The 27591-nt window shown below is 42.5% G+C and overlaps 1 protein-coding gene across 42 annotated transcripts in view; it reads right to left on the bottom strand.

Annotated features, from left to right (window-relative positions):
• The window catches only part of ABI2 (abl interactor 2), a 114828-nt gene extending 87569 nt beyond the window's left edge, over positions 1-27259 (bottom strand). For all 42 annotated transcript variants that reach the window (XM_033230652.1, XM_033230651.1, XM_033230650.1 and 39 more), the window contains exon 1: positions 26667-27259. Coding sequence is in view for 33 of the 42 variants with exons in the window: in XM_033230647.1 (XP_033086538.1) it covers positions 26667-26783 (117 nt within the window). In the remaining 9 variants the exon portion in view is untranslated. The remainder of the gene's footprint in view (positions 1-26666) is intronic.
• Positions 27260-27591: the final 332 nt, after the last annotated feature.

A 27591-nucleotide genomic window follows, 5' to 3' on the forward strand; every position in this document is an offset into this window, starting at 1 on the left:
ATATGATAATTGTAATCTGAAAAAAAATTACAAATTCCATTCACAATAGAAAAAGAATAAAATATTTAGGAATAAATTTAGAAAGAGAAGTACAGTCATGCATCACTTAACAGGGATATACATTCTGAGAACTGCGTCATTAGGCAATTCTGTCACATCACAGAGTAAACTTCGCAAATCTAGATGACAGAGCATATTACACACCTAGGCTATATGGTATAGCCTACTGCTCCTACACGACAAACCTGTAGAGCATGTTACCATACGGAATACTGTAGAGAATTTTAACATAATGGTAAGCATCTGAATATCTCAACATACAGAAGGTACAGTAACAACATAGCATAAAAGATAAAAAATGGTATACCTGCATAGGGCACTTACCATGAATGCAGCTTGCAGGACTAGAAGATGTCTGGGTAACAGGAGGCCCTAGGACATTACTGTACGATACTGTAGAGTTTAAAAACACTGTGGACTTATGCTACACTAAATTTATTTCTTAAATTTTCTCTCTTCAATAATAAATTAACCTTTACTGTAATTTTTACTTTATAAACTTTTGACTCTTGTAATAACAAATACATTATGCAGCTGTACAAAATTTTTTTCTTTATATCCTTATTTTCTCTTTTTTCTATTTTTAATTTTTTTTCTTTTTTAACTTTTTTTGTTAAAAACTGAGACACACACATTAATCTAACCCTACACAGGGACAAGATTATCAATATCACAGTCTTCCACCTCCACATCTTGTCCCACTGGAAGGTCATCACGGGCAATAACACATATGAAGCTGTCATCTCCTCTGATAACAATGCCTTCATCTGGAATCCTCCTGAAGGACTGCCTAAGGCTCTTTTATAGTTAACTTTTTTTTTAATAAGTAGGATTAAACTCTTAAAAAGTACAATATCGTAAATGCATATGCCAGTAATAATCTTTATTATTATCACTGTAACCTTGAACTCCTGAACTCAAGCAGTCCTTCCATCTCAGGCTCCCAAAAAGCTGGGATTATAGGAATGTGGCAGCACCACACCCAGCCTGGATAATCAGCTGCTACATCTATATGTGTATCTGTATACCAGTACCACAGTGTCTTTATTATTGTACTTTCATAGTTTTAAAATTGTGATGTGTGGCCGGGCACGGTGGCTCAAGCCTGTAATCCCAGCACTTTGGGAGGCCGAGATGGGCAGATCACGAGGTCAGGAGATCAAGACCATCCTGGCTAATACGGTGAAACCTCGTCTCTACCAAAAAATACAAAAAAAAAAAATAGCCGGGCGACGAGGCGGGTGCCTGTAGTCCCAGCTACTCGGGAGGCTGAGGCAGGAGAATGGCGTAAACCCGGGAGGCGGAGCTTGCAGTGAGCTGAGATCCAGCTACTGCACTCCAGCCTGGGCGGCAGAGCAAGACTCCGTCTCAAAAAAAAAAAAAAAAAAAAAATTGTGATGTGTGTGTCTTCTGCCTTTGTTATTCTATAAAGACTAGTAGCGAAGTAGGTTTGCTTACACCAGAATCACCACAAACACGAGAGTAATGCATTATGCTACAACATTAGGACAGCTACTATGTCACTAGGTGTTAGGAATTTTTCAGCTCTTTTATAATCTCATGGGACCACCATCATATATGCTGACCATCATCGACTAAAACATCATTATGCTGCACATGACTGTACGAGACTGAAACACTGAAAACTGGCTGGGTGCGGTAGTTCATTCCTGTAATCCCAGCACTTGGGGAGGCCACAGTGGAAGGACTGCTTGAGGCCAGGAGTTTGGGACTAGCCTGAGCAATGAAGTGAGATGCTGGTTCTACAAAAAAATACAAAAATCAGCCGTGCACAGTAGCACACAACCAGAGTCCCAGAAAACTGGGAGAGAGAGGTAGGATGATCACTTGAGCACAGGAGTTCAAGGCTGCAGTGAGCTATGATCACACCACTGCATTCCAGCCTGCATGACATACCAAGACCCCATCTCTAAAGGGAAAAAAAAAAAAAACTAAACACTGAAAACTACAAAACATCATTGAAATAAATTTTAAGAAGATGTAAATGAAAAGACATCCATGTTCATGGATCAGAAAAGTTACTATCATTAAGATAGCTCCTCAAGTTTATCTACAGATTCAATACAATTACTGTCAAAATCCCAGCTGCCTTTGTGGCAGAAATTAACAAATGATCCTAAAACTTATATGGAAATTCAGGGGCTATAGAATAGCCAAAATAATCCTGAAACAGCAGAACAAAGGTAGAAGATATATACATCACAATTTTAAAACTATAAAAGTACAGTAATAAAAACACTGTAGTACTAGCATACAGAAAGGCATATAGATCAATGGAATTCAGAGTCCAGAAATAAAACTATACATTTATGGGTAATTTTTGACAAAGATGCCAAAACAAATCAACGAGGGAAAGAAAAGACTTTTAAACAAACGGTGTTGGGACAACTGGATAGTGACATGCGAAAGAGTAAATATGAACCCCTAACTTTACAACATATGCAAAAATTAACTCAAATGGATCAAAGATCTAAAGGTAAGAGCTAAAACTGGCCGGGCGCAGTGGCTCATGTTTATAATCCCAGCACTTTGGGAGGCCAAGGCGGGCGGATCATGAGATCAGAAGATCGAGACCATCCTGGCCAACACGGTGAAACCCTGTCTCTACTAAAAATACACACACACAAAAAAAATTAGCAGGGCGTGGTGGCAGGCGCCTGTAGTCCCAGCTACTTAGGAGGCTGAGGCAGCAGAATGGTGTGAACCCGGGAGGCGGAGCTTGCAGTGAGCCGAGATCGCGCCGCTGCACTCCAGCCTGAGTGACAGAGCCAGACTCCATCTCAAAAAAAAAAAAAAAGAGTTAAACTATAAAACTCCTAGGAGAAAATCTTCAGACTCTGGATTAGGCAATAGTTTCTTAGATATAACACCTAAAAGTATGCATACACATACACACACACACACACACACACACACACACGCACACAAAACACACAACAAAAACAAAGGAAAGGCCGGGCACAGTGGCTCACGCCTGTAATCCGAGCACTCTGGGAGGCCGAGGCAGGTGGATCACCTGAGGTCAGGAGTTCGAGATCAGTCTGACCAACGTGGTGAAACCCTGTCTTTACTAAAAATACAAAAATTAGCCAGGTGTGATGGCGTGTGCCTGTAATCTCAGCTACTCACGAGGCTGAGGAAGGAGAATCGCTTGAACCCGAGAGGAGGAGGTTGCAGTGAGCAAAGATCGCACGATTGCACTCCAGCCTGGGCAACAAGAGTAAAACTTCGCCTCAAAAAAAAAAAAAGAATATCACTGGAAAAAATGGCAAAATGTTAATGGAGACTTGAGGATTAGACAGTGGAAATATATCAATATTATTTCCTGATTGTTATGACTATTTTGGAGTCATAATGGTCAGCAGCCTCAGTCAGGAGGCTAATAGCGGCAGAAGAATCACTAGAACCCAGGAGGCAGAGGCTGCAATAAGCCGTGATCACACCATTGCACTCCAGCCTAGATAATGGGAGTGAAACCCTGTCTCAAAAAAAAAAAACCTTCAGCAAGGTTCAGGGGGCTTTGCACTATTTTTTTTTTAATTTTAATTAAAAATAAAAGAAATTTTGGGTGATAATGATGTGTAAATTCATCAATTGTAATGATGTACCACTCTAAAGAAGGATATTAATAATGGAGGGGGCTGTACATATGTGACAGGAGGAAGAAAATATATGAGAAATCTCTGTACTTTCTCCTCAATTTCACAGTGTAAACTTAAAACTGCTCTAAAAAGTAAAGCCTATTCAAAAAATAATAAACTCCTCATTTCACTCAGGTAGGGTGATAATTACATTATTGCTGAGTAATTTTAATTGAGGGAAAATTTCTGTTAACCATCATTAAATTTTGGCTTATAAATCTACTTTTAATCATCCTGTCAACATATAACATATAATTGATCATATGAAAAAGAACTCTTTCATAGCTGCTTCAGGTAAAAGGGCTTGTATATAAATTATGCATGTTTTCCACCATTGCATCTTAAGCTCCTGCATGCTTCATATCAATTAGAACAATCACTGAGTTTTGAAAAACTCTTCATGTTTAATGTGGGAACTACTACTCACTAAGAATAAATACACTTTAAAATACTAAGCTGAACCTTTATTACATTTATTTTCACATAAAATATTATCATTTTGAGACAAAGTCTCACTCTGTCCCCCAGGCTACAGTGCAGTGGCATGATCTCTGCTCACTGCAACCTTCGCCACCCGGGTTCAAGCAATTCTCCTGCCTGAGCCTCCCGAGTAGCTGGGATTACAGACACCTGCCACCATGCCCAGCTAATTTTTGTATTTTTAGTAGAGACGGGGGTTCACCACGTTGGCCAAGCTGGTCTCAAACTCCTGACCTCAAGTGATCCACCCACCTTATCCTCCCAAAGTACCAGGATTACAGGCATAAGCCACCTGCGCCCGGCCCAAATCATTTTTTTTCATGTTTATATTTATCACCTGGTTAATGATCAAATCCTAAATATCTAGAAAGCATCCAAACTGCAGGATTCTGAAAATATTACAAAAGGTTAATCCTATTTGTAAATGTTCCTGAAACAACTGCCAGGCCTTAGACAAACTGCCAAACCAAAAAGCCATTACCAAGACCCAACAACTAAACAAGCAACTACAATTTCCTAGTTGGAAACCTAAGTGTCATAACAGTTACGTGTTGTATAATAGACAGTTTGCCTGTGCAGAATAAACCTAAAGTATTATAAAAATATCATTTCAATCCTTATATCATTTCTATTCCCTGTTCTCTAAAACAGAAACTATTTTGTTATCTCTTCTCTCAGCTGCCCAGAAAGGCTTGGCGCACATGGCGGAGATTGATAAACATCTGTCGAATTGAACCATGAGTTTCTGCTGCACACTTTCCTTGGGTGGTCATCTACTACATACTACATGCCATTTACTACATACTACGGTTATTCGTGTCATGGTCCTATGTCCATTATGGGATTACAAGGCTAGAAGTATCTTCAGAACAAGAATCACAAGTTTATCGATTTCTTTCAAAATTCCTATGCCACCAGAAATTTCACACAAAAGAACAAAAGATTAGCTGTTTAAAACCAGTGCACCTTTATCTATTAACAAAACTTGCATAAACTGGGAGTCGGGATATATTCCTTCCCATTTTCAGATGGAAAAATAGAGCAAAAATTGAATTACTCAACTCACTTCTATGGTTTGACCAGAGACCAAATCCATCACTTCCTTGCTTTCTATATGATGACTCATTACCCTGTTAGAGACATGCAATGGCTCCAATAAAACCAACTACAACACAAAAAAGTATCTGATACACATGTTGGGCAATCATAGTTTAATAGCTTAGTTTCAAACTCTATTATATGAAACTCACACAAGAACACAAAGTTCTTCCTAAATAAGGAAAAACTATACAAAATTAAAACAAATTCAAGTTTATAAGAAATGAATGTTTGAATAAATTTTAAAATGCACTATAGCACATGAAGTGGGGCAGCAAAAACAAGGGCCTAGATTTAAGGTCTACTGGGTCCATTTTAACAGCTAGCATTGCAAGAATATAAGATAAAATAAAGGAATGACATTTCATCATACATACCCTCCTTGGGCCACGGGTTTATTATTTTGTCCCTGCTCTCTTTTCCCTCTTTCCCTCAAAGTATTTAATTCACTTCCCTTAAAGAATTAATTTGTTGGCCGGGTGCGGTGGCTCAAGCCTGTAATCCCAGCACTTTGGGAGGCCGAGACGGGCGGATCACGAGGTCAGGATATCAAGACCATCCTGGCTAACACGGTGAAACCCCATCTCTACTAAAAAATACAAAAAACTAGCCGGGCGAGGTGGCGGGCGCCTGTAGTCCCAGCTACTCGGAGGCTGAGGCAGGAGAATGGCATAAACCCGGGAGGCTGAGCTTGCAGTGAGCTGAGATCCGGCCACTGCATTCCAGCCGGGCGAGAGCGAGACTCCGTCTCAACAAAAAAAAAAAAAAAAAAAAAAAAAAAGAATTAATTTGTTTCCCTCAAAGACAAGATGTTAACTAAAAGACAACAGAAACATAGCATGAGGAAGAGAACAGCACAAGTTGACACCCCCTAGAGTTAAATGTGGTGGGGGAAAAAGAGTTAATTCAACTCAATGGACTATAAGGAAGAGCTAAAAGCTATAAGAATTATGACAAGGGAAAATGTGTAACTCCAGTAATGGATAAACCCAAAACAAACACCAGTATTTCTCAAATTCTCACCTTCCTTCTCATAGCTGATGTGTTCATTCGGGCAGTAATATGGTATCATACACATTGGTGATACACATGCTTATTAGTCCCATATATTCCCAAGCTGCAGAAATATTTTCCTCTAATATACAAAAAAAAAAAGTCTTTTGTGGTTGTTAGCAAAAACCTGAAAAATATACCAAAAACCAAAACAGTATCTGGTAGACCTATCTGGTTTGCACATATGCAACACTAAACTTCTCAAAGATTTAAATAGTTGGGAAAGCACTTACTATTCTAAAACCTTATTTGGATTCAATATAGAAGTACAAGCAATTTTCTTTTTTCTTTTTTTTTTTTTTATTTTTAGTAGAGACGAGGTTTCACCATGTTGTCCAGGCTAGTCTCGAACTCCTGACCTCAGGTGATTTGCCCACCTCGGCTTCCCAAAGTGCTGGGATTACAGGCGTGAACCACTGTGCCCGGCCAGAAGCAAATTTTTGTCGAAAGCAAAACTCATCTGATCAAAAAAGAAAATACTGCCAGGCACAGTGCCTCACACCTGTAACCCCAGCACTTTGGGAAGCCGAGGCCAGCGGATCACTAGAGGTCAGAAGTTTGAAACCAGCCTGGCCAACGTGGTGAAATTCCATCTCTACTAAAAATACAAAAATTAGGGCCGGACACGGTGGCTCACGCCTGCAATGCCAGCACTCTGGGAGGCCGAGGTGGGTGGATCACCTGAGGTCAGGAGTTTGAGACCAGACTGGCCAAGATGGTGAAACCCCATCTCTACTAAAAATACCAAATTAGCCAGGCATGGTGGCGGGCGCCTGTAGTCCCAGCAACTCGGGAGGCTGAGGCAGGAAAATCGCTTGAACCCAGGAGGAGGAGAACTGCAGTGAGCTAAGACTGTGTCCAGAATTGGTTCCTTCCAGTGGGTTCTTGGTCTCGCTGACTTCAAGAATGAAGCCGCAGACCCTCGCAGTGAATGTTACAGTTCTTTTTTTTTTTTTTTTTTTTTTGAGACGGAGTCTCGCTCTGTCACCCAGGCTGGAGTGCAGTGGCCAGATCTCAGCTCACTGCCAGCTCCGCCTCCCGGGTTCACGCCATTCTCCTGCCTCAGCCTCCCGAGTAGCTGGGACTACAGGCGCCGCCACCTCGCCCGGCTAGTTTTTTGTATTTTTAGTAGAGACGGGGTTTCACCGTGTTAGCCAGGATGGTCTCGATCTCCTGACCCTGTGATCCGCCCGTCTCGGCCTCCCAAAGTGCTGGGATTACAGGCTTAAGCCACCGTGCCCGGCCTACAGTTCTTAAAGATAGTGTATCCCGAGTTTGTTCCTTCAGATGTTCAGAGGTGTCCGGAATTTCTTGCTTCTGGTGGGTGTGTGGTCTCGCTTGACTTCAGAGTGAAGCTGCAGACCAGACCTTCACAGTGACTGTTACAGCTTTTTTTTTTTTTTTTTTGAGACGGAGTCTTGCTCTGCCACCCAGGCTGGAGTGCAGTGGCCGGATCTCAGCTCACTGCAAGCTCCGCCTCCCGGGTTTACACCATTCTCCTGCCTCAGCCTCCCGAGTAGCTGGGACTACAGGCGCCCGCCTCGTCACGCGGCTAGTTTTTTGTATTTTTAAGTAGAGACAGGGTTTCACCGTATTAGCCAGGATGGTCTCGATCTCCTGACCTCTTGATCCGCCCGTCTCGGCCTCCCAAAGTGCTGGGATTACAGGCTTGAGCCACCGCGCCCTGCCTGTTACAGCTCTTAAAAGGTGGCGCCTCTGGAATTGTTTATTCCTCCCGGTGGGTTCCTGGTCTCGCTGGCTTCAGGAGTGAAGCTGCAGACCTTCACGGTGAGTGTTACACCTCATAAAGGTAGTGCGGGCCCAAAGAGTGAGCAGTAGCAAGATTTATCACGGAAGAGCTAAGAAAACATCTTCCACAGTGTGAAATGGGACCCCAGTGGGTTGCCACTGCTAGCTCCAGTGGCCAGCTTTTATTCCCTTATTTGGCCCTGCCCACTTCCTGCTGATTGGTCCATTTTACAGAGTGCTGATTGGTACATTTACAGACCTTTAGCTAGACACAGAGTGCTGATTGGTGCATTTACACACCTTTAGCAGACACAGAGCACAGATTGGTGTGTTTACAATCGGTTAGCTAGACAAAGTTCTCCAAGTCCCCACCCGACCCAGAAGCCCAGCTGGCTTCACCTCTAAAGATCACGCCACTGCACTCCAGCCTGGGCAATAACAGTGAAAATTCATCTCAAAAAAAAAGAAAAATGCAAAAATTAGCCGGGTGTGGCAGCAGTCGCCTGTAATCACAGCTACTCAGGAGGTTAAGGCAGAAGAATCACTTGAACCCAGGAGGCAGAGGTTGCAGTGAGACGTGATCGCGCCACTGCACTCCAACCTGGGCAACAGAGCGAGAGACTCTGTCTCAAAAAAAAAAGAAAAATATATATATATTTATTAAAAAATTAAATTGTTCTTGATTATTTTCATCAGGAAATACACCATTAGTACTTTAAAGCAATTACTGGCATTGTTGGGGTTTTATTATTAAAGATTGTTTCCTTTCTATGAATAATATTAATGGTATTTTCTTATAATTGTAAGATGATACAACTTATGCTGCTCAATAAGCCTGTCTCTAAACAAAGTTTAAGCACAAAGCTTTACCATGGAGTAAGAACCAAATGGAAATATATAAATGAATAGTAACATCTGACATTTCAAGCACTATCAAGAGTCACTGCAGCTTCTGTGCTCACTGCAGCCTCCACCTCCTGAGCTCAAGGAATCCTCCCATCTCAGCCTCCCAAGTAGCTGGCACACCATCACACACCTCTATATCCAGTTAATTTCTATAACTTTTGTAGAGATGGGGTCTACAAAATAGAGGGTAGTCTATTTGTAGAGAGGGTAGTCTCAAACTCCTGGGCTCAAGCAATCCTCCCACCTCAGTCTCCCAAAGTGCTGAGATTAGAGGTGTGAGCCACCACATACACCAAGAAACAGTGCTTTAATTAACTTGGACAAAAACTGTTACTTTTGGAAAGGCAAAAAGGTGGCCTGATTAGTAGCCAAAGAGGACATGATTTAATTAACATATTTTTGTCAGAAGAGCCTATATGCAAATAACATCAAATAGTATTAAACCAATCTCAATTAATCAGAGAGTTTTAAATCTACTTCTAAAAACATGTTTTTAAACCTCATTAGTGCTGGGCGCGGTGGCTCAAGCCTGTAATCCCAGCACTTTGGGAGGCCGAGACAGGCGGATCACGAGGTCAGGAGATCAAGACCATCCTGGCTAACACGGTGAAACCCCGTCTCTACTAGAATAAAAAAAGTAGCCGAGCGAGGTGGCGGGCGCCTGTAGTCCCAGCTACTCGGGAGGCTGAGGCAGGAGAATAACGTGAACCCGGGAGGCGGAGCTTGCAGTGAGCTGAGATCCGGCCACTGCGCTCCAGCCTGGGCGACAGAGCGAGACTCCGTCTCAAAAAAAAAAAACCTCATTAGTAACTCTGAAGGGCTGGGCACAGTGGCTCACACCTGTAATCTCAACACTTTGGGAGGCCCAGGCAGAAGGATGTCTTTGAGGTCAGGAGTTGGAGATCAGCCTGGGCAACCCCATCTCTATTTCAAAAATAAAGAAATAAATAGTCCTAGAAATTCGGTCTTTAATCACTCATTTCAAAAGAACGAAAAAAAACCTCAAATATAATGCCTTGTCATTACATGCACATAACATGTTTGTACCACAAACTAACCTGCTGACATTAATTTTTTTGTTTTGTTTTTTGAGACAGTCTCCCTTTGTCCTCCAGGCTAGAGTGCAGTGCCACAATCTCAGCTAACTGCAACCTCCGCTTCCCAGGTTCAAGCAATTCTCCTGTCTCAGCCTCCCGAGTAGCTGGGACTACAGGTGTATGCCACCACATCCAGCTAATTTTTGTATTTTTAGTAGAGACAAGGTTTCACCACATTGGCCAGGCTGGTCTCAAACTCCTGACCTCAGGTGATCCACCTGCCTCGGCCTGCTGCTTGCTTTTAGTTTTGGCCGGAGGCTCTACTTCCCAATATGCAGGCTGTAATCCTCTATAGGAAATAAAGCTCTCTTTTTCTTCTTCCACAGATCTCATGGTCTTTTGTTAACGGTATAGACTGTATTATTTACACATGAATAAAATTTGTAACTATACATGTTAATACATTATAAACAAATGCATGATTAAAAACTAGAAATATATAAATTTCATGTCAATAAATTTAAACTTCTTTTCTCTCAAAAATAGTGAGATATGTATGTGTGTGTGTGTGTGTGTGTATATATAAGCATTATATCCAGCCAAGCAATTTAAATTTTTTTTTGTCAACCTAGCCTGCTCTTCTAGATTCAGAATAAAAGGTTTTAAAGGAGATTAGCCAGGCATAGTGGCACACACCTGCAATCCCAGCAGTAGTACTAGAGAGGCTGAGGCAGGAGGAGTGCCTGAGACCAGAAGGCAGAGGCTGCAGTGAGCTGAGATCACGCCACTGCACTCCAGCCTGGATGACAGAGTGAGACCTTGTCTCAAAAATAAATAAATAAATAAATAAAAGGTTTTGAGGGAGACAAGGAATCACTGTTTAAGCACTATCTCCTGGCAGAAGACTTTGGTATACATATTGAAAGAAGCTGGCATCTCTTGTTGGCTTCCCCTATTCAACTTTGTTTCGTAGGTTCCTAACAACCTATCTCCTTGCCTTTATTCAAAGTCTCCAACAGATAAGTGGGTAAGGCCACAAAATAGCAAGAAAAACAAAAAAAAGTCCCACATTATATGCAATTCAACTTCATTAATTCAAAATTTACAACAAAGACTCTTCATAGAAATCAAAATGGTAACAGAACTAGACTTGGTCCATGAGTTACTTACCACTGACCTCACAGAATGGAAAGATGCTCAATAAAGATTTTTGAATGACCGAAGGAAAAAAACATATAATAAAATAAATGGTGTGAGTCATAAGTTCATTTTACTCAACAAAAATTTATTGAACACTAAGAAATGAGGACATAACAAGCAAAAAAAAAAAATGAACATAATTCCTCTCTTCACAGAATTTTAGTTTAGCAGAGTCAGAGGTAAACTTGAGTTGACTCATCTAATTTGTTATAATAGGAGTATCTCCCTTGCTTATACCTCCCAGGAAGCTGTAGATCAATTCAGACATTTGATGAGCTTCCATTATCGAGTAAGTCCTGCACTAAGTAACTGTAAATAAACTGCTTAATTCTAAAGCACCAACCATATGTGGAATATTAGTGTCAATTCTGTTGGCCATATCTACATTAAATATTCTGGACAAATAAAAAGTATTTGCCAACTTTCATTTTCCAGAGCATAAATCTATCAACTCTTCAAATTTGCAAAACTAGTTTTTTTTTTTTTTTTTTTTTTTTTGAGACGGAGCCTCACTCTGTTGCCTAGGCTGGAGTGCAGTGGTGCAATCTAGGCTCACTGCAACCTCTGCCTCCCGGGTTCAAGCGACTCTTGTGCCTCAGCCTCCCGAGGCACTACAGGTGCACACCAACATGCCCAGATAGATTTTTGTGTTTTTAGAGATGGGGTTTCACCATGTTGGCCAGGCTGGTCTCAAACTCCTGAGCTCAGGCAATCTGCCTACCTCAGCCTCCCAAAGTGCTAGGATTACAGGAGTGAGCCATTGCGACTGGCCCAAAACTAATTTATTTCACTGTCCTCAGACATTTTCTAATAATTACTAGAAAAGATCTAATTTGCTCATTTAGCAAATATTTTGTGCCAGGCACTGTTCCAGGTACTGGAAATGAGTAAGAGACAAAAATCTTTGCCCTCACGTACCAGGGAGGGAAAACACACAAATAAATAAGATACACTGTATGTTAAAAGAAAATATGTAGGGGTAAAAAAAAAGCATGGAAAGATAAGTATAAGCAAGGGGAGAGTGACCAAGTGGCAGGAGTATGTTATAATTTTACACAGAGTAACCAAGAAGGGGTCACCAAGAACGTGATGTATCAGCAAAAGCTTGAAGTAAAAGAACCAATCATGCAACTATCTTGGAATAGAGTACTCCTGGAAGAGGGCACAACAAGTACAAAGTAAAAAGGCCCCGAGGCAGAAGTATGCCTGGTATGTTCAAGAAAAGGAAGCCAAAGTGGCTGAGGTTGAGTGAACAAAGAAGGGTACAGGAGTATAACAGGAGATGATGTCAAGGCTAGATGCTGATCGCTTGTGGCTTGTAGGCAATATTGTTTTGCTTCAGTTTGCTTTGGGTTTTTTTTTTTTTTTTTCCAGCTTTACTGAGGTATAACTGACAAAAACTGTATATATTTAAAGTGTACAACATGATGACATGATACACATATAAACTGTAAAATGGTTATCACAATCAAGATAATCATTTCTTGATTATCTTTGGTGGGGGCGGGGAGTGGGCAACACTTAAAATTTACCCTTGACCAGGCCGGGCGCGGTGGCTCAAGCCTGTAATCCCAGCACTTTGGGAGGCCGAGACGGGCGGATCACGAGGTCAGGAGATCGAGACCATCCTGGATAACACTGTGAAACCCCGTCTCTACTAAAAAAAAATACAAAAAACTAGCCGGGCGAGGTGGCGGGCGCCTGTAGTCCCAGCTACTCAGGAGGCTGAGGCAGGAGAATGGCGTGAACCTGGGAGGCGGAGCTTGCAGTGAGCTGAGATCCGGCCACTGCACTCCAGCCCGGGCAACAGAGTGAGACTCCGTCTCAACAACAAAAAAAAAGGCCGGGCGCGGTGGCTCAAGCCTGTAATCCCAGCACTTTGGGAGGCCGAGACGGGCGGATCACGAGGTCAGGAGATCGAGACCATCCTGGCTAACATGGTGAAACCCTGTCTCTACTAAAAATACAAAAAACTAGCCGGGCGATGTGGCGGGCACCTGTAGTCCCAGCTACTCAGGAGGCTGAGGCAGGAGAATGGCGTGAACCTGGGAGGCGGAGCTTGCAGTGAGCTGAGATCCGACCACTGCACTCCAGCCTGGGTGGCAGAGCAAGACTCCGTCTCAAAAAAAAAAAAAAAATTTACCCTTGACCAGGGAAATAGTAGCTCACACCTATAATCCCAGCACTTTGGGAGGCCAAGGTGGGTGGATGGGTAGAGCCCAGGAGTTCGAGACCAGCCTAGGCAACAGGGCGAAACTCTGTCTCTACAAAAATTAGCAATATGTGGCGGTACACGCACGTAGTCCCAGCTACTCGGAAGGCTGAGGTGGGAGGATCACTTGAACCTGGGGAGGTGAGGTTGCAGTCAGCCATGATCATGCCACTGCACTCCAGCCTGGGTAACAGAAAAAGACCCTGCCTCAAAAAAAAAAAAAATGTATATATGTGTGTGTGTATATATATACACACACATATATATATACACTGACTGTCTTAGTAAATTTCAAGTATACAATATTATTAACTATAGTTACTACACAGTACATTACACCCCCAAAACACATTCATCCTATAACACAAACTTGTGCCCTGTGCCCAACATCTCCCCACTTCTCCCCACCTCCCAGTGGCCCCTGGCAAACACCATTCTATTCTCTGCTTCATTCTATGGGTTCAACTTTTTAGATTCCTCATATAAGTGAAATCATACGGTATTTGTCTTTCTGTGCCTGGCTTATTTCACTTACCATAATGTTCTCCAGGTTCATCCATGTTGTCACAAATAGTAGGGTTTCCTTCTTTTTATGGCTGAATAATATTCTATTATATATGCAGTTGACCCTTGAACTGTGTGGTCCAATATATACAGATTATTTTCAACCAAATACAGTATTCATCCACATATACAGATGGATGGATGACTTTTCATATACACGCGTTCCACAGGGGTGACTGCAGGATTTGAGTACATGCAGATTTGGGTATACTTGGGGATCCTAGAACCAATGCCCCATGTAGACTGAGGGTAAACCATGCATACAGTACACATTTTCTTCATCCATTCATCCACTGACACTTAGGTTGTTTCCATATATTAGCTACCATGAATAATGCTGAAATGAACATGGGCATGCAGATGTCTCTCTGAGATAATGATTTCATTCCCTAGGGATATATACCCAGAAATGGGATATATGTTTGTCCTATTTTTAATTTTAGGGAGAACTGGTTTTTCTTTTTTTTTTTTTTTGAGACGGAGTCTTGCTCTGTTGCCCAGGCTGGAGTGCAGTGGCGTGATCTCGGCTCACTGCAACCTCTGCCTCCCAGGTTCAAGCAATTCTCCTGCTTCAGCCTCCGGAGTAGCTGGGTCTACAGACACTCGCCACCACACCCAGCTAATTTTTTTATTTTTAGGAGAGACAGGGTTTCACCATATTGGCCAGGCTGGTCTTCAACTCCCGACCTCAGGTGATCCGCCAGCCTCGGCCTCCGAAAGTGCTGGAATTACAGGCATGAGCCATCACGCCCCGCTGGAACCAGTTTTTCAAAATGGCTGTTCCAATTTACATTCCCACTGAATACAAGGATTCTCTTTTCTCCACCTCCTTGCTATTAAGTTGTATGAGTCCTTTATATATATATATACACACACACACACACACATACATATATATACACATACACATAAACACACACGCACACACATACTGGATATAAACCCTTTATCAGACAGATGTATGGTTTGCACATTTTCTCCCATTCCATAAACTGCTTTTTCATTTTGTGTCCTTTGCTGTGCAGAAGACTTTAAGTTTGATGTAGTCACTCTCATCTTTTCTTGCTTTTGTTGCCTGTGCTTTCGGTGTCATATTCATAAAAACCATTGCCAAGACCACTATCAAGGAGCTTTTTCCCCTATGTTTTCTTCTAGGAGTGTATCAGTCCATTCTTATGATCATATGAAGGAATATCTAAGGCTGGGTAATTTATAAAGAGGTTTAATCAGCTCTTGGTTCTGCAGGCTTTACACAAAGCATAGTGCTGGCACATACTTCTGGTGAGGTGTAATCACAGCAGAAGTGGAGCCAGCATGTCACATGGGGGGGGGGCTCCCGGACTAATTTTAAACAACCAGTTCTCACGTGAAGCAAGCAAGAACTCACTTATCACCAAGGGGATGGAGCTACACCATCCATGAGGGATCTGCCCCCATAATTCAGTCATCTCCCACCAAGACCCACCTCCAACACTGGGAATCACATTTCAACAACAGATCTGAAGGGAACAAACATCTGACCCATATCCAAGAGTTTTATAATTTCAGATCTTACATTTAAGTCTTTAATCCATTTCTAGCTAATTTGTGTGTATGATATAATGATCCAATTTCATTCTTTGCATGTGGATATAGTTCTCCCAATGCCATTTACTGAATTATCCTTTCCCCATTGTGTACCTGGTGCCTTTATCAAAGCTTAGTTGACTGCACAGATGTGGGTACATTTCTGGGCTCTATTGTGTTCCATTAGTCTACATGTCTTTTATGCCAGTAACACACTGTTGTGATTACTATAGCTTTTCTTGAGACAGAGTTTCACTCTGTTGCCCAGGATGGAGTACAGTGGCATGATCTCAGCTCACTGCAACCTCCACCTCCTGGGTTCAAGGGATTCTCCCAACTCAGCCTCCTGAGTAGCTAGGACTACAGGCATGTGCCACTATGCCCAGCTAATTTTTGTATTTTTAGTAGAGACGAGGTTTCTCCACGTTGGCCATGCTGGTCTTGCACTCCTGACCTCAGGTGATGCAGCTTCCTCGGTCTCCCAAAGTGCTGGGATAACAGGCGTGAGCCACCATGCCTGGCCTATAGCTCTGTAATATAGTTTGAAATCAGGAAGTATGATATCTCCAACTTTGTTCTTATTCAAGACTGCTTTGGCTATTCAAAGTCTTTTGTGGTTTCCTATGACTTTTAGGGTCCTTCTATTTTTGTGAAAAATACCACTGGAATACTGATTGAGACTGCATTAAATCTATAGATGGGTTTGTGTAGTATGGACATTTTAACAATATCAAATCTTCCAATTCATGAGCACAGGATATCTTTCCATTTATTTGCATCTTCTTCAATTACTCTCACAAATGTTTTTTAGTTTTTAGCATACAAATCTTCCACCTCCTTGGTTAAATTTATTCCTAAGTATTCTATTCTTTCTGCTGCTGTTGTAAATGGAAATGTTTTCTTAATTTCTTTTTCAGATCGTTTGTAGTTAATATGTAGAAACACAACAGATTTTTGCATGTTGATCTTGTCTCCTACAACTTTACTAAATTTGTTAATTAGTTCTAACAGTTTTGGTAGAGTCTTTAGGGTTTTGTATACATAAGGGATCATGTCATTTGCAAACAGAGTCAATTTAACTTCTTCCAATTTTGATGCCTTTTATTTATTTTTCTTTCCTAACTGGCTGGCTAGGATTTCTAGTACTTTGCAGTACTTGATTAAATAGAACTAGTGAAATTGGGCACCACTGTCTTATTCCTGATCTTAGAGGAAAAGGTTTCAACTTTTCATGCTTGAGTATGATGTTAGCTGTGGGCTTGTCATATATGGCCTTTGAGACATCACTAACAACAGAATAGCTAAAATTTTAAAACCTGACAAAACCAAATGCTGACAAAGACGAAGAACAACTGGATCTTTGCTGGTGGGAATGCAAATGGTACCACCGTTTTTGGAAAAGAGTTTGGCAATTTGTATAAAGCTAAACATACATTTACCATAGGTAATAATCCCACTATTAGATATTTATTGTCAAGGCAAAGAGAAGGCAGTGTGACAGACCTGCCCAAGTGCTTGTTAGGTTCAGAAAGCCTACCATTTACATGGAGAGCAGAAGGAATAGTAGTAAAAGGTACAGACCTTGTGCAGAGCAATACCAAAACAAAAGGAGCCAGGTGACTACAACATAGATATGACACCCTGTTGCAGATGAGCCAATGCCATGCTGCAACTATAAGTCTTACAGCCTGCAGCTACTACCTAAAAGGGTACAACAGAGAGCCTCATCTCATCAGAACCAGGAGGTGATGAGGCACTGTTATCATGTACAGCTTCCTTGGCAGATGAAGAGATTGAGAAAGGGCTTCACATAAGGTCCTCACAAACTTCCCATAATCTCATATTCCAAGAGGATCACAAGGTGCTCTGCCAAAAGTCAGATCAGATGCAGTTCAAACGCTGCCTATGCAGCCTATGCGGATACATCCACTGTCACCAGGGTACAACAGTGGATCTGTTCACTTAAATTCACCTAAAAGAGTGAAGACTTATGTTGCACCAACACCTATATACAAATGTTTATAGCTGTATTCACCACTGCCTAAAACTAGAAACAATCCAGAAATCCATCAGTTGGTGAACGGATGAACAAATTATGATTCTTTCATACCACAGAATATTAATCAGTAGTAAGAAGGAACAAAGTACTGACAAAACACAGTAACACTGATGATTTTCAAACGTATTATGACTTCTAGTACCAAGAAGTCAAACACAAAAGGCTCTATAATGCCCTTTATATGGCATTCTGGAAAAGGCAAAAACTAGAGGGACAGAAAACATATCAGTGTTTACCAAAGGCTAGTAGTGGAGGGACAGGACTGACTACAGAGGATACAAGGAAAATTTTACATTGTGGTGGTTACATGACTATGTAAGTTTATCATAATTCATAAACCTTGACACCAAAAAAGGGTGATTTGTTCCATATATGTATTAAACCTCAATAAACCTGACTTTAAAAATCAAATGAGAGGCCGGGCGCGGTGGCTCAAGCCTGTAATCCCAGCACTTTGGGAGGCCGAGACGGGCGAATCACAAGGTCAGGAGATCGAGACCATCCTGGCTAACACGGTGAAACCCCGTCTCTACTAAAAAATACAAAAACTAGCCGGGCGAGGTGGCGGGCGCCTGTAGTCCCAGCTACTCGGGAGGCTGAGGCAGGAGAATGGCGTAAACCCAGGAGGCGGAGCTTGCAGTGAGCTGAGATCCGGCCATTGCACTCCAGCCTGGGCAACAGAGCGAGACTCCGTCTCAAAAAAAAAAAAAAAAATCAAATGAGAAAAAATTCATGTTGTAAATGATTCAAAACAAAGCTGTTACATCATTCAAATTTTCTACAAAGTATATTACTTGTTTAAGAAAAAAGAGCAAAACTATGCTCTTTGCATGAACTCTGCAAATATGAAAAGTATTGCAAAACTTTACAGAACATAAATGTCACTCAAAAAATCTAATAGGAAAAAACTTGCAAGGTAAATTAACAGGTAATTATATCCTACTTATAAAATAATTCAAGGCCAGGCATGGCAGTGGACAGCTGTAATCCCAGCACTTTGGGAAGCCAACGCAGGAGAACTGCTTAAGCCCAGGTGTTCCAAGACCAGCCTGAGCAACATAGTGAGATCCCACTTCTAACAAAAAAAAAGAAAAAAAAAATTAGCTGGGCATAGTGGTATAAGCCTGTAGTCCCAGCTACTTTGGGAGCTGAAGTGGGAGGATTGTTTGAGCTTGGGAGTGCAAGCTGCAGTGACCCATAATTGTGCTGCTACACTCCAGCCTGAGTGACAGAGTGAGACCCTGTCTCAAAAAAAATAAAAATAAAGCAATAAAAATAATTCAGTGCATAGGCTCTTGCATATTCAAGTCTGTATTTCTTACATTAAGCAACTATTTAATGAGTGGCTACTACATGTAGAACACCCTACAGCTAATGGGAAAATATAGAAATGTTTAAGAAATGACTCCATCTTCTAGGACCTTTGTATCTGGAAGGAAACACAAAGTAAATGAAAAATCCAAAATAGAATGGTGTCGCCCTACATGCTCCTTCATGAATCCAATCTATTAACCAATCCCATAAAAATTCAACCATAAGCTATCAAAAATCTACAACTAGGCCAGGCACGGTGGCTTACACAGTAATCCCAGCACTTTGGGAGGCTGAGGCGGGCGGATCACCTAAGGTCAGGAGTTCGAGACCAGCCTGGGCAATATGGTGAAACCCCGTCTCTACTAAAAATATAAAAATTAGCCAGGCGTGGTGGCGTGCACCTGTAATCCCAGGTACTCGGGAGGCTGAGACAGAAGAATTGCTTGAACCCAGGAGGTAGAGGTTGCAGTAAGCCAAGATCGTGCCACTGCACTCCAGCCTGGGTGACAGAGACTCTGTCTCAAAAAAAAAAAAAAATCTAAAACTAGCCTAATGTAACTTTCAGAATATTCACAAGGTAGAGTCAAATGGTGTCTAGATTGGCTTTGTCTTCTCTATCGTTTTTTTCCCAGAATCTCTGGACAGTGAGTAGGATGCTACAAAATAGATTTGGGGTGGGTGTAAGCAAATCACAGCATATTCATCCACCAAATACACTTCTTCCACCAAAAGATTACCTTACACACACTGAAACTGCATACTATTAAATTCCCTGCATTTTAAAAGAAAAAGTAACACCAAAAGCACCTCATGCTCAAATATATGTCTACTACATATTTTACACATAAGTAAATCAATTTGGTTTATATACTATTCTCTGGGTGAGAAAAGGTGACTCTAAATAAAGTAAACCTATCATACATTCACACATTACCCATACCAAGGTAAGAAGAAAAAGTAAATGAGGCTGGGCACAATGGTTCACACCTGTAATCCCAGCACTGTGGGAGGCCGAGGCGGATTGATTACTTGAGGTCAGGAATTCGAGACCAGCCTGGCCAACATGGAGAAACCCTGTCTCTACTAAAAATACAAAAATTAGCTGGGTGTGGTGGTGGGTGCCTGTAATCCCAACTACTCAGGAGGCTGAGGCAGGAGAATTGCTTGAACCCAGGAGCCGGAGGTTGCAGTGAGCCAAATCACACTACTGCACTCTAACCTGGGCGAAGGAGTGAGACTCCATCTCAAAAAAAAAGAAAAAAGAAAAAGTAAACGAACAGTTTATTAATTATTTTGGTAAAGAGCAATTTTGAACCAGGAAGTTCTTCAAGGAAGGGCGAAATGAGGTGAGACTGGATTCCTTGGATCAATAACAGGAATTATGAGGTCACTTAAGTTCGTTGGACAAGAAAGTGTAGGAAGTGTACAAATGACAAAATGTTTAAAAGAGCAAGGGGCTCAAATATAAATTAGCCTGTTTTTGCAATCTTGTCAAAGGTCTTGAGGATGACTGATTTGTCACTGAAAATCTATTCACCAAATGTCTCTGCTGAGAGTTAGGGACTAATTTCTTGAGGAATGGTAAACCTTGATCAATTTCAAATGAGTTGAGTCATCTTAATCTATGGGGAATTCAGTCTTCCAAATTCTACTCAGTCTCCTTACTCTCAACTGACCTCTTTCTCCTTCATTCTAGGTATTTTCAGATTCTCCCATTTGCAAGAACATACAGAACTCGACTTATAAATATAACCAATCTCCTCCCAATATACTATATGACATCCATTTAAAAAGAAAGTCAAGCCCAGCAACCTTAAAAGTTTCTTTTAAAGGTACAGAATATAGAACATAAACCCATTTCTACAAAAATATTGATATATAGTTGTGCATACAAAAAAGATTTAAAAGTATGAGTACCAGATATACATTCAAGATGACTGGGCAATTTTCCATTTCTTTCATAATATCTACTTGTATTTCAACAATGAGCATGTATTCTAATTATTTTTATTAAATAAAAATTTTAAATCTTTATAGCATTTTAGTAATTACTTTTTATGAAACTGACTGATAATATCCCCTTGTAAACCTCTCATGAAGTTTTTAGTGAACTCTGGGAGTATCCATGCTGATTAAGAGAAGAAAAGGAAAGCTACTACTATGTCTCCTATTGTTCAAATATATTTCAGGTAAAAATTTAAGGTAAATTCTTAATTTCTTCTCTTTTGAGTAAATCCATATTATGGGATGATTCTACTCTTAATTCAAGCAATAAGATTTTACTGTATATCTATGTGAACTGTCACTCACAAAAATCAGTAACTTTTATCTAACAAAAATGTACATATCAACAAGTTAGCTTTTCAGATTTCAGGAAAGTAACAAATAGGGAGTTATTTCATCTACCAAAACAACTATAATAAAATTCTTCTATTTGCAAAAACGCAGATTCCAAGTTAACCAAAACATTTTTAATTCCTGGACACCTTCAAACATATTAGGCATTATACCTGTAATTTTTTTTTTCTTCTTTTGAGACAGAGTCTTGCTCTGTCACCAGGCTGGAGTGCAATGGCACGATCTTGGCTCACTGCAACCCCTGCCTCCCAGGTTCAAGCGACTCTCCCACCTCAGCCTCCCAAGTAGCTGGGACTACAGGCACACGCCACCACACCCAGCTAATTTTTGTATTTTTCGTGGAGACACAGTTTCACCATGTTGACCAGGATGGTCTCGATCTCCTGATCTCGTGATCTGTCTGCCTCAGCCTCCCAAAGTACTGAGATTACAGGTGTGGGCCACCATGCCTGGCCTAGATATGTATATTAATAAATGAAGAAAAGAAACACGGGTCTTACACGTATCTCAAAAAAAAGTCTCTACAAACTACTAAATCCTTCGTATAGGCAAGAAATAAAATCGATCTCATAAATATCAGCAAATTGTATTTATACTTATCATCATATTTTAGAAAAAAATAATGTGACTATCCCATTTTCTAGAGGTTAGAATAATGAAACTGTCTAAATTTTTATTAAAAATGACTTTTAGGGAGCCAGGCGCGGTGGCTCACACCTCTAATCCTAGCACTTTGGGAGGCCGAGGCGGGTGGGTCATCTGAAGTCAGGAGTTTGAGACCAGCCTGGCCAACACGGTGAAACTCCATTTCTACTAAAAATACAAAAATTAGCTGGGCGTGTTGGCACGTGCCTGTAATCCCAGCTACTCGGGAGGCTGAGGCAGGATAATCAGTTGAACCCGGGGGACAGGGGCTGCAGTGGCTGAGATCGTGCCACTGCACTCCAGCCTGGGCAACAAGAGCAAAACTCCATCTCAAAAAAAAAAAAAAAATTTAGGCCGGGCATGGCAACTAACACTTATAATCCCAGCATTTTGGGAGGCTGGGATGGGTGGATCATTTGAGATCAGGAGTTCATGACCAGCCTGGCCAACATGGTGAAACCCCATCTCTACTAAAAATACAAAAAGTATACAGGTGTGGTGGCATGCACCTATAATCCCAGCTATTCAGGAGGCTGAGGCACGAGGATTGCTTGATCCCTGGAGGCAGAGGTTGCAGTGAGCCAAAGTCGTGCCACTGCACTCTAGCCTGGGCAACAAGAGCAAAACTCCATCTCAAAAAAAAAAAAAAAGGAAAAAAACAGATTTTTAAACATCTTTTTGGAGACAGAGTCTCACTCTGTCATCCAGGCTGGAGTGCAATGGTGGGATCATGGCTCACTGAAGCCTCCACCTTCCAGGCTCAGGTGATCCTCCCATCTCAGCCTCCTGAGTATGTGGGACTACAAGCATGCTACCAGGCCCGGCTAGTTTTTTTTTGTTTTTTGTTTTGTTTTTGTTTGTAGAGAAAGGGTTTCACCATGTTTCCCAGGCTGGTCTTGAACTCCTGGGCTTAAGCCATCCACTGGCCTTGGCCTCCTAACGTGCTGGGATTACAGGTGAGCCACTGCTCCTGGCCTTAATTTCTAATGTTAACTGCATTAGTAACCTAGAAAACAGCTTCTTAAAATCCTGCTCTATTTGTAGATTGTGTGTGTGTGTGTGTGTGTGTGTGTGTGTGTTTCAATACAGGAACTATCTGATCACTCCTAATGCTGATGGTATTTCAGAAGGGTACTTTTCTAAGACACAAACAATCTAAATAGAGTACAATTATTTTCAGGACAGCACAATGATTTCCCTTCCTTGGCTCAATTTTCATATAATCCACATTTAGAATGTTATTTACCTTAAATGTTTTGATGTTCCTAGGCATAAAACCAGTGACTTAAGAACACTGAGCCCAGGCATGATGGCTCATCCCTGTAATCCCAGCATTTTGGGAGGCTAAGGCAGGCAGATCACCTGAGGTCAGGAATTCAAGACCAGCCTGGCCAACACGGTGAAACCCCATCTCTACCAAAAATACAAAAATTAGCTGGGTGTGGTGGTGCACGCCTATATTCCCAGCTACTCAGGAGGCTGAGGCAGAAGAATCACTTGAACCCAAGAGGCGGAGGTTGCAGTGAGCCGAGATTACACCACTGCACTCCAGCCTGGGTGACAGAGTGAGACTCTGTCTCAAAAAAAAAAAAAAACCAAAACACTGAACAAAAACACTTATTACATATGATAAACAGATTTTTTTCTACTTTATAGGCAAAAATTACATTTCCACACAATAAAATGAGTGTTGGGTTAGTTAACTCGAGCTAGTGGCTAAGACATGATGCTATAATAAGGCTAAATTAGCCAGGCACGGTGGCTCACACCTGTAATCCCAACACTTTGGGAGGCCGAGGCGGGTTGATCATCTGAGGCCAGGAGTTCCAGACCAGCCTGGCTAACATGGGGAAAACCCGTCTCTACTAAAAATACAAAAATTAGCTAGGCATGGTGGTGCGTGCCTGTAGCTCCAGCTACTCGGGAAGCTGAGGCAGAAGAATCACTTGAACCCAGGAGGCGGAGGTTGCAGTGAGCTGACATCAAGATCACACCACTACACTACAGCCTGGGTAACAGAGCAAGACTCTGTCTCAAAAAAAAAAAAAAGAGGCTACATTGACCATTTGATCACTGATCCTGTGAATTAACTTTCATCTATTGCAGGGTCACAGGCAGCATCAAAACCCCTGCTAGTCAGTTCTTTAGTCACAAGGCGCATCGGCCAAATGTACAGCTGGATCAGCACAAATCCACTATCACCACGTTCTATTTATCAACTTTCCCAACAAATCATGTAAGAGCTATCATCCTGACAGAGTGTACCAATTATATACCCAAGGCATCCTAAAATAAATGATAATCTAAAAAGAAAAAGTGTAAAATCTACTTCAGATGCTAAATTGAAGAAATAATTTTAAAATCTAAGTTCACTTTATTAAATTAATATTAATCAATATTTATGTTTTAAATTTTAAAATGTCACCACACTAAATTTTGAGTCCCACTGCTAAAACAGATACTGATAGTAGTGACATTTTTCTCTTTTCAACTGGAGGAAATGTATATAATATTTAAAAAGACAAGAGAAATCTGTTTATTTTTTATTTCTTACTGGTAATAATTGCAATCCACTTTTCCACCCTCAATTTCTCTTCTGACCTGCAACTCTTTCCCCATAACATGCTGCACAAGGCAATGGAATTACCACTTCAGTCCTTTAGGTTTTGCCTCTACTAGAGCTTGTGAATTCCCTCAGAACAGCATTGCTTCCTCCAGTCCTCCTTGGTACCAGCAGTGCACTACAGAGCATAAATTAACTACATGGTATTAATTTCCTCCAAGATCAGCCTCTCCTACTAACTAGACTATCAAACTCTGTAGACACTAGGTATGTACCATCCACCCCTCACACAGTTCTAGGCCATAAAAGACTTTCAATTTTAGAGAAACACTGAGCAACTGAACATTTTTTTTTTTTTTTTTTTGAGACGTAGTTTTACTCTTGTTGCCCAGGCCTGAACCTCTGAATCTTTTCTACCCCCTCATATCAGTAAAGTACCTTACAAGTGGACATTTGTATGTTTTTGTATTAACCTTGCCTACATTCCTTTCCTAGTAGCCATACTCAACTGCCTCTTTCGAGGGAACAGGTTTATACTGTGGTTCATTTTCAAATACAAATGTTGTCTACAAGATAATAGTATGTCTAATCAAACAAAATCTCACTTCCGTGATCAACAATGTGGCCATTACAAAACTTATGAACCTATAAAATTGTAACACCAGTTTCTTAAAATTTACACTAAAACATGAAAATGCTTTCCTATATAGCTAACGTTAAGAAAGGTGCCTCACGCCTATAATCCCAGCACTTTGGGAGGCCGAGGTGGGTGGATCACTTGAGGTCAGGAGTTCGAGACCAGTCTGGCCAACATGGTGAAACCCCTTCTTTACTAAAAATACAAAAATTGGCCGGCTCTGGTGGCGGGCGCCTGTAGTCCCAGCTACTCGGGAAGCTGAAGCACGAGAATTTGCTCAAACCTAGGAGGTCGAGGTTTCAGTGAGTCGAAATCGCGCCACCGCACTCCAACCCGAGCTACAGATCGAGGTTGTCTCTCAAAAAGAAAAGAAAAAAGAAAGATCCCTGGAGAGATGGAGGTGGGAGCAGGAAAAAAAAAAAGGACTGTGAAGAAACAGTTTAACATATTGCTTCCATTTCCACCTTTATCCCAAGAGAATTTAAATGGGAAAGAAAAAAAATGGAGGTAGAACCCATAACTCAAAATAACCATGAACAAAAAAGCAAAAGATGCTGAATTTTGCAAACTGCATTTTAACCTGCTATCCTTTCAAGTAATGTTTAAAGAAGGATTTTTATTTAATCCACAGAATATTTTGCTTCATCCAGGAGCAGCTGAATCTCATATCATCCAGTAACCCCCACCTCCACGCACACGCCGCTACCACTACAAGCCCCTGTGCTAAACGATCCATCACGGTAAATAATAATACTTTTTTAAAAAACAAAAAAAACAGGAGGTTCATCTTCCCAATTCTCAGAAACAGTCATAGTCCGTCCTCTTCCCACCCCCAGGAAAATTGCCTATTCTAACGGGACTAGGAGGGAGGGGGGAGTCAGCTCACTACCCTTCTCCACAGGGAGAAAAATGGCATTAACTTCCAACAAGAGACTGCTGCTCTTCTACCGTATCCCCTTTAGAACATACAATATTAAGAAAGGGTTTCTGAAGCATTCACAGGAACAGAAAACTGAAGCCTGAAGCACTTCACTCTGCAGCAAGACAGCCCCTTAAAAATCGTCCAGAATGTGGGGGATGGAGGTAACCCGTCAATACCCGCGACACCTCTACCCTAAGAGGGAGCAGGATTCCGTCAAACAGAAAATGCCACTCTCCGCCCCCTCTGCCATCCGGAACGCTGACCGGCGCGGAGTGCGGGGGCGGCGGAGGGCAGCAGCGGCGAGGAGGCGGGACGCGACACACGCACCGCGCCGAGGACTGCTTCACGGCTTTTAAAAAGGTTTTAAAAATGCAGTTTCTCCAGCCGGAGGATTCCCACCCATTCACCAGCCCCAGCCCTCACCCAGCTCCCCACCCCCATCGGGGACTCCGCCGGGCCGTGTCCCCCCGGCGGCCTCGGCCCCACACCCCGAGGCGCGCGGCCCCCCATGGGGGCGTCCCCTACGCAACCCTCACAGCCCCCTGAGGCCCGACGCGCCCCAGCGGGGGATGCTTTCGCACCTGGATGTAGTTGTTCTCGCAGTAATCGGCCACCCGTTCCAGATTCGTGTAGCTGTCGAAGAGGGCCCGGCGGCCCCCCGGGATTTCCTCTTCCAGCAGCATCTGCAACTCCGCCATCTTCACATCCTCCTCCTCCTCCTCCTCCTCCTCACACAGCTCGCAGAGGGAGCGGCGGCCGCAGCGCCAGAGAAACCCAGGACCGGGAGAGGAGGAGCGGTGGCGACGGCGGCGGTAACTCGGGAGGAGCGAGAAACAGCCCCAGCGCGCGACAGGGGAAGGGGCGACGGGGGCGGGGCGCGAGCCGACGGACTGCGAGGACGGTCACCGCGGCGACGGCCGGCTGGGCGCGCGCACGCGCGCTCCCCTCCCTCCGCCCCCGGGAGCCCGAAAAAGATTCCCACCCTCGCCCGCGCCGCCGGCCCCTCCCCCACTTCCGGCGTCTCCTAGCGACGGCGGGGGTAGGAGCTGGGATGCGCGCGGGAGGTGGTGGCGCAGTTAACCCTTCCGCCGCCCGCCCACCGCTGGAGCGACTCGAGAAGACCCCACCTCCCGGCGTCCTTTGTTAGTCCGGCGGGAAGGAACCACCCTGCTCTGCTGGCTTCCCGCCGGCTCCCTCCGGGACTCATCTCGGCTCTGTCCCCACGGAGGTTATCGGCCTGGGGAACTTCTCGAGTCTTTTCTCCCTCTGCCACTGACGGGAGGCCGAAGGAGGGCACAGCCTCCACTCTTGGGACCCTCCTCTGTGAAAGATCACACCTCATCAGGGCAGGAATAAAACTCACAAACTTCCACGCAGCTTTCAATGCCACCTGACTTCATTTTTCTTAAATTTGACCTCATCCTCTTTATTGCAGTGAATTGCAGTTTCCTAACCCCAGCTTTCCTGCGCTCCTGCGTCTTTGCACTTCCCCACTAACGCCGTTCT

Source organism: Trachypithecus francoisi, unplaced genomic scaffold (genome assembly GCF_009764315.1).
Source record: "Trachypithecus francoisi isolate TF-2019V2 unplaced genomic scaffold, Tfra_2.0 Lachesis_group13, whole genome shotgun sequence".
NCBI classification, from domain to species: Eukaryota; Metazoa; Chordata; class Mammalia; order Primates; family Cercopithecidae; genus Trachypithecus; species Trachypithecus francoisi.